We start from the raw sequence: 11390 nt of genomic DNA, 5'->3' as shown, positions 1-11390 counted from the left end.
AGATAATTAGATAGGTAGTAAATTGATAGTGAAATTTTTTGATAGTGAGAATATTCCTCCTCTTAAAGAAAAACCTTTGTTAATTAAAAGAAAATTAAAATGGGAAAGGATATTGTAACAACCAAGTTGTGTTACTACCATGTTACTACCAATCAATCTCACCGTTAGATCACTTATGTTGATCCATCGGTTATATTTATTTTTATATTTGTATAGTTATAATTCCCCATATTTAAAGTGAAAGCATTAAATATGAGAAATCATAACCATACAAAGGTGTGAAAATAAATATAAAGTATTAAATTTGGAAAATCATGACCATAAAAAGATGGAAATAAATATAACTGTTAGATCAACATAAACGATCTAACGGTAAGATTGATTGGTAGTAACATGATAGTAATATAACTTGGTTGTTAGAATATCTTTCTTCAATTAAAATTTAAAATACAACAAATAAAGGGCATTTTGGTAATTGGACACGGATAAAACCCTATATTTTCCTCCCCTGCGAAATCGTTTGATCTTTTTCTTCTTCCAAATTCCCAAACAAAACCACCGATGTCGCAGCAAGGTCAAATTCCGATAAACCCCCTGGTTCCTCAGCAGAACCCAATGCCACCAATTCCTATGCAGGTTCCCATGCATATGCACATGCAGATGCAGATGCCCAACATGCCCATGCCCATACCCATCCCCATGCAGATGCAGATGCCCTTTCACATGCCGCTTCAGATTCCCTATACCGTCCAAGACTCCGCCGGAAATCCCGCCTCCGGAAAGCGCCGCCGCGAGGATGAGGCTCCGGGAACCGCCGCGGCGGCGGAGCAGTCAGCGGCCAAGCGCGTAAAGGGGCAGGACGTGATATTCAGGATCGTCGTGCCGTCGCGGCAGATCGGTAAGGTTATCGGGAAGGAAGGTTGCCGCATACAGAGGATTCGAGAAGAGACCAAGGCCACCATCAAAATCGCCGACGCTATCGCCGTAAGTGTATTACCTTTTTTGAATCTGTTTGGTAGCTGAGAAAGCTAGAGAAAAAATTAGGTTTAATTTTTTTGGTTTTAATTCCGGGTAGAACTAATCGTCTGTATTTAATCTGGGTTTGGGGCTTTTGGGGAGTTAAATTCATGTTTTTTTTTTGTTTGTGGCAGCTATTTAATAGCTGATAAGCGAGGGAAAAAATTGTTTAGAAGTTAGAACTATTGTTCTGTATTTAATTTTGCTTTTGGGGAGTTGAATTGATGTTTTTCTGTTTGAGGCATCCGTTTGGTAAAGCTGAAATAAAAAGAACGAGAGAATTTGTTTTTTGCGTTATTATTATTATTATTTTTTTGTAGTTAAAATCTGGGTAGAAAGAACTACTGTTCTATATCTATTGGGAAACCAAAAAGGGTTTAGTGTTTCTAGTTTTAAATGACACAACTTTGTGTCATTGGTGTGTTTTATCATTTTCTTTAATTTATAAATTAGAAATAAAAAGAAAAAGGAGAATGTAAAAACTTACCAAAACGACGTAGTTTCATTATAAATGACATAACTAACAAACATTTTTCCCAATCAAAAAACAAAAAAACTTGGCCTTATCCTTATCTGAATATCCTATATTTTAAACAAAAAAAAATCCTACTCTTATCCTCATTCCAACTATATAACTTCCTTCACTTCCCCTAAGTTGGTGCATAGATATCCTTCATGATCAACTTATTAAAAAATTTAAATGTGCTCCTGGGCAAGGTAGTTAAAAGTGAGATTTTACGTAAAATCGGAAGGGGGATAAAAATTCGTAAAACTTAAAAAATCGTAAAAACGTAAAAGCTTTTAGAATATTGGTAAAATCGTTTTGATGAAAAAAAATCATAAAAAACATAAAATTGTAGTGATAAATCGAGATTTTAACTACTATGGTCGTGGGAGTTGTCATTTGGTCAGGATGTCAGCAGATTGCTTTGTTGTTGGAACAAAGGGGCATGCATATCTATATAACTTTTGGGGAATGCCTGTCAATCTCCATATGTTTTCCTTCACTTCCCCTATCATTGTGTTCAATGCTGACTGCAGCTTTGTTATCACAGTATAAATTTCACTGATCCTTCAATTGGTCTTCTTAGTATAAATTTCACATGCTGACTGCAGCTTTGTTACCTATCAGTGGCAGATCCTGCCCTGTCAGCATCCTTATAGACTGCAACTCCTCTAAGCATATTTTTCTTGAAAAATGGCTCTTTTCTAGGATTTTTCTTTAAACACCTCCAAATTCTGAAGGCAGCCCTAAAACCTTCTTCATTGGGGGGATGCGTGAGCCAGCTTACTACAGTAACAAGGAAAGTTATGTCCGATCATCTGTAGGATAGGCAGATGTGCTTCCCCACTGGTGCTTGTACGGAACCAGTTTTTTAATCATCCCCAAACTCCTGGTTTGGCTCCTTTGGTGTTTCGCTGGTCTACCGCCACTTGTTCCAGTTTCTACTAAAATATTTCCTTTGTGAAACGATAATTTATTTCTCTGTCTGAGCAATCTCCATGGCTAGAAAGTATCTTGGTGATCCTAAGTCTTAAATTTCGTATTCTGATGCTAGGTGCTTTTTCAATCTCTCCATTTTAGGAATGCCATCCCTATTTATTAAGCATTATCTCGTCAATATAGATAATTAAAATAATAACCTTCCTTGATGGTGAGAACTCCATAAATAGTGTATGATCTATCTGCCCCGGGGAAAATTCCTGCTTCTTTACAAACTGAATATATCTCTCAGATCACGCTCTAGGTGACTGTTTTAGGCCATACAAGGACTTGTTCTGTTTGCATACCTTGGAATCACACCTTTTATTGAAGCCAGGTGGTGAGTCCATGTTTACTTCTTCAAGATCCCTATTCAGGAATGCAGGTTTTACATCTAACTGTTGGAGTGGCCAATCTAAGTTAGCAGCCATTTATAAGAGTACTCTGTCTAACTGTATTGTGTTTAGGTACGGGAAAATGTCTGAGTAGTGTATATCATAGGTTTGTGTAAACCCTTTAGCTACAAGCTATGCACTTGTATCTTTCTAATGTTTCATCTGAGTTGTGCTTTACAGTGATAGTTTTCCTTTTCGGAAAGTCTACTACGTCCAAGTCTCTCATTTTTTCAAGATCCTTCATCTCTTTCGAGCTCTTCTGAGATAGCTTCCCTCCATTTTTTTGAACAATTAGAGCATCCTGTACAATTTTTGGAATTTCTATGCTAGATTGTTGTAAGATAAACATTTTAAATGGGGGTGACAATTTTTCATATTACACATTCGGGAATGGGATGCTTAATGCATGTTTGAACGCCCCCCCCCCCCCCCTCTTTCCATGAGCAATTGGAATATTGAATGACCCGACATACTTGGATTCAGAATCATTTGGATTAGAGGAGGTTTTACCTTACAGTTTGGTCGGGTTCAGTCTTTTTGCCCGGGTTGGACTGTTGGTCTTGCTTCAATGAGAGGCCTTCTTCCTTGAAAATATCTCTTTATTGTGAAGACACACGGCTATTCTGATTTCTCATTTGTTTTTGCATCCTTTTCTGTTCTTGCATTTTCATTTCCCACAATGTCGCTTCCTAAGGTGCCTGCATTGTCATTTTCCACAGTTTCACTTCCTAAGGTAGTTGTTTGTTCTTGCCTATCCCACAACGAAAATGCTAAACCCTCTCACTTTTCATTCCAATTTGTGGGCTTACCCTGTATTTTCCAGCATCTCATATGTATGCCATGGCTCCATGCAAGGACAACACCACGGTTTCTTTTTATTCTTCCAATCTCCATTCGACTCTACACCTCTGTAAACCAAGGCTGAACCTTCAATTCTTGATCTTGCCTCTTGATCGTAAGATTCATCTGTAACTCCTTGCTTCTTCTGAGAAAACTTCTCTTATATTGGGTTTGTGTATATCTGCATTACATAGGTAGGGTCATCTAATGCTGGTTGTTTAACTTTGCCATTCAGATGTCCTAATTTCCATTTTTCATCAATCACAAGCTTCACAGTCTGCGCACACTAGTTATTTTTTACCATTCAATTTGTGAGAAGATGATTGAAGACTGTTGGTGGTGGTAGGATATGAAGAATCAGTCCTGCTTATTATTGTGGCACGACATCAGTTTGCCTGAGAAGTACTGTCAACTATTTCTCCAAAGGATGCCTGGCCTTGGTTGGCTCTCGTCAAGACTGTTTTTGCCATGATTCCTGTAGCGTTGATAGCGTAGAGAAAAGGAAAAGAATTTGTTGTATAATTATTTATTATTGTCAACAAAAACTACAAATGCATTGGCAGAGGTGTGGGATATTTTTCCCACATTAATCTCTCCTACTAGTAACCAAAATAAAAAATCCTTATCCTTATCTGAATATGGATGTTTATATAAAAAAATCCTACTCTATCCTCATCATAACTATAACGTTTGTTAATATTATCATATCAGATGTGTGTCAAATGATGTAAAGGTCATTCAGTTTTGCTGATTGTTAATGAAGGGTTAATATTTGGATTGAAGTGCTTAAATTGACATTATAGTTTATGATCATTTAATTAATTTAGGATAAATGTGTATTATTCATGTTAATTGGTGTTTACTGAATCCAATCTCATGTTTTCCTATTGGGCAGAGACATGAAGAGCGTGTTATCATTATTAGTTCTAAAGACAATGATGAAAAGGTTACCGATGCAGAGAAAGCTCTAGAGCAAATAGCCAATTTAATTTTAAAGGTAAGATGATCTTGATCGATTGAACATTGTTAAGCCTTTCACTCCCATATTTTTTATTCTATGGATAATTAGACATGAGTTTTGAAGATTGTTATGACTTTTGAATTGCTGATTGTGTCGTTATTCCTTTTATAATTTACACTAAAACCTAAGTTTAGTTTTTATTTTAAAATATTTTGGTTTATTGTTGTTAATCTTCTAGCTTTAAAACCAAAGAAGCACAATGCTTTCCTTTTAACCTACTTCTTCCCCTAATCCCCTGTATATCCATCTATTTTGGCCTATTGGTAAATGCTTAAACACGTTAGAGTTGAGAAATGTAACAATGCTAGGAAGCGCCCTTGAAATGCACTGGCATTCAGCAGTATATATACAAAGAACATAAAAAGCTTAAGCTCTAAAATACTGAATTGTTGCAAAGCCAAAATGTTTTTTTTTTTTTTTTAGGGTTGTATATTCACATTGTATAATATTTTTAATTTTAATTTTAATGTTAAATCTAATATCATTTTTTTGTTTCATGTATATGTATATAATTTAAAGCTAAAATACCATGTTGTACTTGTTGTACCCCTGTAAAGTATTGTTTTGGATATGATGCATGTCCCTGTATCCATTCGTCATGGTTTAAAACATTTTTTATGCTTGATTTTAGGGTTTAATTATCTCCTACACACAAATAAAAGTGTGTGGGGTACTTTTTTTTTCCTCTCTTCTCCTCACATGGGACCCACATTTTTATCTGTGCAGGAGATAAAATTATCTTCTATAACATGAGAAACATTAAACCCTTGATTTAATTAATAAACCTGATTAGGGGTTAGCCTACCCATTGTCTTGTAGTTCTGATAGGCACCTGGCCACTCAGATTTTGTTAGATCACTATATTGGGAAATATGAACTTCAATTAGTAATCATGTGGGCATGTGGCCCTGTTGGGTGTTACTTTTTTTTGTTGCTGCTATTAAGGTGAATCAATAAAGTTATGCTCCATATAACAGGAAGATGATAGCAGTCTCGATGCATCAAAAGTCACTGCAGGACATGTGGCTGCCAATACAATAAGACTTTTAATTGCTGGGTCCCAGGCAGGTGGATTGATTGGTATGTCTGGTCAAAACATTGAGAAGTTGAGGAACTCTTCTGGTGCCACAATTACAGTTCTTGCACCAAATCAGTTGCCTTTATGTGCTTCTGCCCATGAATCTGATAGAGTGGTACAGGTGGGATGTCTAAAATGATGTTCATCAATTTTAACTATGAAAGATTTTGGGTATTTCTGAAACTATTATGTAACTTTTCTGTTACAATAAATGTTATTTGAATTTATTGTACAGTGCCGTATTAACGACTTTGATGGTTAAATATACAAAATGGATTAACAAAATAAAATTGTTATTGGTCTTTTATTAGTTTTGTTAAAATATTGCTTGCATCAAACTGTTGAATGATACATACTCTTTTACGTATGAAGTATGACTGTGTCCATGTTCAAATCGTGCTATAATAGGCTTGATGATATTCTATCTAATTCAAATGCATTATAGTTTTCAATACTATTTATGAAACAGACCATGCCATTTTGCTATTTAATCTGAAGACAATTTTCCTCTTCCATGCTAAAGCTACTAAAATTACTTGGATATAAATTTTCTACATTTTATTGGTAAATCCTCTGACCAGCAAACTTAGCACATTATTATGCTATGACAGCTATGTACACCATGCAACAGCCAAAAGGACAATTTAAGGGTTCAAAAGAAAAATATAACTCATTATGTGCATTTTGCTGAGTTATTAATTAATTTGAATGATATGAAACAGATTGTAAGAGTTGTAGGGTTGAGAAGTTTATATTTGGAATCATTTTTCTTTTTAATGAACATGGAATCAATTTTCTTCGAATTTTAGTGATATGAAACAACTTGTAAGAGTTGTATTTATTTGTTGGGTTTTTTTTCACACTAAGGGCCCGTTTATTTAATCTTTGAAAAAAAGTGCTTATATGATATATCTTTTTTTCAGAAGCTACTATTTTTAGCTTCTGAGAAAAGCAAAAATAGCTTCTTATTTTTTTTCTTTTGAGGTTTTTGCTTCTTTTCTTTTGTGAAAAACTAATCTGATCATTACGTAATGTTTTACAATATTTTTTTTTTCGGGAATCAATTTTCTTGTTGCTTTTTTTGGAATTAGATTTTTCTATATGCTTTACTCTGCCGTTCTTGCTATTATATTGTTTTGCTGCAGCTTAATATTTGCTGCTGAATTTTGATGAACATTATTGTTGAATTTAGTTATCCGGAGATGTTCCTGCTGTAATGAAGGCTTTGGAGGAGATAGGTTTTCAGTTAAGGTCTGGTGGTGAACTTCTATATAGATTTTGAACCTGGTTCCAATTTACTTTTGAAATTTAGTTTATCATTTTGTCTAACATATATTTCAACTCAAATTTTGTTTAGGGAAAATCCCCCAAGACAAGTGATTTCAATCAGCCCAACATACAATTATGCTGCAATTCGACCATCTCAACCATATCTTGACCCAACTTCAGGTTATTTAATGTTTTCTATATCAGAACAACTTTTAGCTGCCATTTAGCAGTTATATCAAGTTTTGTGTCTTACAACCACTTCATCTCTAGGACAACCAATCTTGCAGTTGATTATGTTACATTCGAGATGCTGATTTCGGAAACAATGGTTGGTGGGTTGATCGGCAGGTGTGGCTCAAACATATCAAGGATCAGAAATGAGTCTGGAGCAATGATCAAGGTTAGTCTTCTAACTACTTAGCACAGCCATGGCTCATATATGTGAGGATCAATTAGAAAGTCAAGTGTCCTATGAAGATTTTTTTTTTTTCACTTTTTGGATTCATGTTCAATTGTTACTGTGCTGTAAGTGTAGAATTCTACGTAGAGAGCACCCTTGGATCTCCAATTTGTACTTCAAACCATTTTAAGCCTTAGGATCGTAAAACATAGACCTACCCATCAATATAGATGCTGGGCCTCTGTTTGTTTACCCTACTGGTGAGAAGAATGCTTTTAGGCTCTCATGTGAACTTTTCAGTGCTTATATTGACCAAACGTGCACATAAAAGATATACATTAGTTAACAAAACATCAAGTAAGAGAATTGAGAATGCTGCATTACTTGAAGGAATAGTATGGAAAGCCCTTGATTATCTTACTACATTTAACTTTTTATTGAACGGCATATAGCATACTAGATCACTTGATCTGTTTCAGCTGTAGGTAAATTGATAAATCAACTTAGATTTGTTGTTGTTGACATAATGACATTTTTATAATTTGTGTTTTTCCGTTGTATACAATATAACTTAAATGATTGTTGTTAAATTCAGTTACTGGTTATCATGTTCTTTTCCTTTTCTTCTTAAATTCCCAGATCTGTTTTTCATGTGATTTATCTCTAAATCAATTTGAAAACGTTGCAGGTTTATGGTGGAAAAGGTGAACAGAAGCATAGGCAAATTCAATTTGGTGGTAGTGCACAACAGGTGTGATCTTGTTTATTATTGATTTTCAGCCTTTTAATGTTTCTAGAAGAACAAGCAATATAGATTTGATGTTTGAGAATCTTTTGTAATTATTGTTGTTTTATTTTATTTGTCTTTTTGGCTGGTATGTCTATCACTTACCTACAGGCTGGAGTCTTTTGCTTGAATTGAGTGGAAACGTGACTCGAGATTGAAAAAGTATGGTAGTTAATCAATTTGCAGAAATTTTGCTTAGGGCTGTTTGGATGGGCTTTAAAAAAAGGACTTTTTTTATTAAAGTCATTGCTATTTCGCTTTTGGATCAATATCTAAACTGCGCTTTTAAGTAAACAACAGTATTTTGGCTTTATTCAAAAGTAAAAAATCTTGGCTTCCAAACAGGGCATATTTTTGGCTTTTTCTGACTTTTTTTCTTTCAAAAGTTGCATCCAAACATGCACATGAAATGTAAAACACCTTTATTTTGGGGCAAAAATAGCTTCTTGGAGAGAAAAAAGACCATCCAAACAGGTCTTTACTACCTCTTCCCCAGAGCTGGGGTTCAGTTCAGGTCCTATTAAACGAATGTCTATTTTTGAGAGTAAGTGCATATGAATAACCATTCATTGAATAAAATTAATCATATAGTTTAGAGTATATTCCTAGAGGTTTACATTTCCAGCTTTCTAGTTTCTTACATCAACAAAATCTGGATTATTTATTTCTTTTGTGAATAGAAGTAGAGAGAGCCAGGGGGGTCTTGTAGCCTAGTGGTCACCAGGGACTTGGAGTTTCCATCCCCCGAAACCCCTGATTACCCCACTTAGATCCCATTAGGGCTCTCCTACCTTACCCCAAAATAATATGTAAAAAGAGAGAGCCAACGGTCTTGTAGCATAGTGGCAGCTTGCTTCTTTAGGGAAAAAACTTGATGCTGGGCTTGATCCTTGGTGAGTCTCAATACCTATGAAACACGTACACTTGGAAAGGGCTGTCTGTGCCAAGCCAACTGCCAAACACACATCAAACAAGACAGCACTTCAAAATATATGTGAACTTATCAAATCTTCTGGTGTCTATGTCCATGTTCTCTTTCCTTTTGCCAGGTCTAGGGTTTTCCTTGAAACAAAAATAGTGACAGAGGTTTTTCATTAGATGATGATGTTAATTTGATTTGACATATATCATAGGCGAAGTGCTTACCCACATGGAATTTAATCCATTGCTTGCTCTTTCTACCTTCTTCTATTGATTTTGGACTAGTACGATGTCTGTTCATGCTTTTTGTTGAAACTCGAATTTTTGAACAGGTAGCGTTGGCAAAACAGAGAGTTGATGAATATATATACTCTCAGTTGATACAACAGACTGGCAACCAACAATCAGCGTAAGTAGTTATTTTAAGATTTTGGTCAATTGAAATTGTAGTTTTTTGAAGTTTTAGTAAACAAGAAACAGCCACATCATTGTAATAAATAAGATTCTTCACTATCTGGAAAAGCTTTTAACCCCTTTTAAAAGGTCATATTTTATGGTTCACTGATGGTGTAAAATTGTTTACTGTGTAGGATTAAAATTAAATCTTTCTTTTAACTGATTTGCTACATATGCTTTAGTGTGAGATTTAATAAATTTGAAATGAGATATTCTGTCTAACTTGCATTTTTTTTTTGTGCCCCCACCAAAAAGTAGGTGATTGTAAACTGTAAAGGAAGTTGTAGCTTGAGTTTACTATCACTTGCATTTTATTCTGTCTTTGATTATATCCAATATGAATCAAGCCATTCTCAGTGCACAAATATATATCTATCCTTTCTCGGTTTCCGAACTCTCTTGGGCTGGAATGCACAAATTTATATGGGTTTAAACAAGATTTTGACTCATTCGAGTTTTGGATATCATTTTTTTTCTCACTTATTTGAATTATGGTCTCTCACGGGTTAATACCTTATTAAATAAGGAATAATTCTTCATAGAAAATAAAAATCAATACTCTAATGATTAAAAACTATGAAAACAATATAGGTATAGTATCTTAAGAGTAGGGACCAAAATTTAAATGAGTTAAAATATAAGGACTGATATTCAAATAAAATTGATGGGAATTAAACTCAAATGGGTGAAAACAATATGATGTAATATCTTAATTGAACCAATTTATATGCTTTCCCGTAAACACCGGTTGTGCTTTGTTATGAAATTAATAGATTTCTGATCTACTCAGTTTCCAGAGATGACAAAAACAGGAACGCCAAAATCTCTTGTTCCTGTCTGTCAGTCCTCAGCTATGAGTCCAGCTGTGTTGCTTCACCTTGTTTGCTTGTTTGTTTCAGTAAGATGTTGACTTAGTTAGGTAGCGTTTGTTTGCCATATTTTTGTAGTGGATATTGACTTACTGATGTTGAAATTTCTCTCAGCTTGTACCGTATGAACTATTTTAATATAGTTGAAGTTATATTATTTTCTTGTCACCAAAATATGGATGCTTATGTATAATGTAACATGTTTATGTGATGTTGGCTTAGCTGTGAGAAATTTCAAATGGTTTTATGCCATCTTAATTTCGGATATTAAACTTTTATAATCATGTTTAAAATAGTGAAGGTCCCGGTTTGTATTTTTTATTGAATTGATTTTGAAAAAATGAATTTGAAAGAATCGATTTTTGTTTGGATAGAACAAAGAAAATATACTTTTAGAGATAAAATTTATGGAAAAAAGAGCATAATGCAGTCTTAGATGAGTAGGGGGAAATGGCTAGCTAATATGGTAAAAATCCACCTCAGGTTTGAACAATGTAAAAGGAAAAGTTGTTTTGAAGTTCTTGCTACAAAAATTTGTTTTCAATATGCAAGCTCAAGTTTTTTAATTGAAGAAATAAGTCAAAATGCGATTGTAGGCCCCTCAAAATTTAAAACAGACTCAAAGTCGAGAAAAGGGCATAACTGAGGCTTTGAAATTAGTTTAGCTCTTACCTTATTCATTGTTAATTTTAACAAATAATTCTCGTAAAATCAGGGAGAGGAGATTAAGCGTGGAAATGTGCAAGTGCAAGGATCCCAAATACAATAAGTTTCGCTGGTTTTATTAGGCTTGACCTCAATTTATTATTTTAGTGCTTTATTTCTTCTGTTTCATATATAATTATAGAAAAAGA

At 34.4% G+C, this 11390-nt stretch overlaps 1 protein-coding gene across 3 annotated transcripts; it reads left to right on the top strand.

Moving 5' to 3' along the window:
• The first annotated feature begins 548 nt into the window (after positions 1-548).
• On the top strand, positions 549-10721 carry LOC133311507 (uncharacterized). Of its 3 annotated transcripts, XM_061512563.1 has the most exons (9): positions 549-984; positions 4631-4732; positions 5734-5955; positions 7027-7085; positions 7192-7283; positions 7391-7503; positions 8192-8254; positions 9544-9620; positions 10458-10721. In XM_061512563.1, the coding sequence occupies exons 1-9, from the start codon at positions 562-564 to the stop codon at positions 10468-10470; spliced, it is 1164 nt and encodes a 387-aa protein (XP_061368547.1). In that variant the 5' UTR covers positions 549-561; the 3' UTR covers positions 10471-10721. The 3 variants fall into 3 exon arrangements, 1 of the variants encoding a protein (XP_061368547.1); XR_009751559.1 differs by lacking the exon at positions 10458-10721 and having other exon boundaries at positions 7452-7503; positions 9544-9619; XR_009751560.1 differs by lacking the exons at positions 9544-9620; positions 10458-10721 and having other exon boundaries at positions 7374-7503; positions 8192-8251.
• Positions 10722-11390: the final 669 nt, after the last annotated feature.

Source organism: Gastrolobium bilobum, unplaced genomic scaffold (assembly GCF_033153095.1).
Source record: "Gastrolobium bilobum isolate Gb01-03AN ecotype WA unplaced genomic scaffold, APGP_CSIRO_Gbil_v1 utg1846, whole genome shotgun sequence".
Classification (NCBI taxonomy): domain Eukaryota; kingdom Viridiplantae; phylum Streptophyta; class Magnoliopsida; order Fabales; family Fabaceae; genus Gastrolobium; species Gastrolobium bilobum.
This window is presented reverse-complemented; position numbering and strand designations above follow the sequence as displayed.

Coding starts and splice junctions, on each gene's coding strand:
- LOC133311507 (XM_061512563.1), top strand. CDS start 562: ATGTCGCAGCAAGGTCAAATTCCGATAAACCCCCTGGTTCCTCAGCAG. Junction 7,086..7,191: donor GAGATAGGTTTTCAGTTAAG/GTCTGGTGGTGA, acceptor AATTTTGTTTAG/GGAAAATCCCCCAAGACAAG. Junction 8,255..9,543: donor TTGGTGGTAGTGCACAACAG/GTGTGATCTTGT, acceptor ATTTTTGAACAG/GTAGCGTTGGCAAAACAGAG.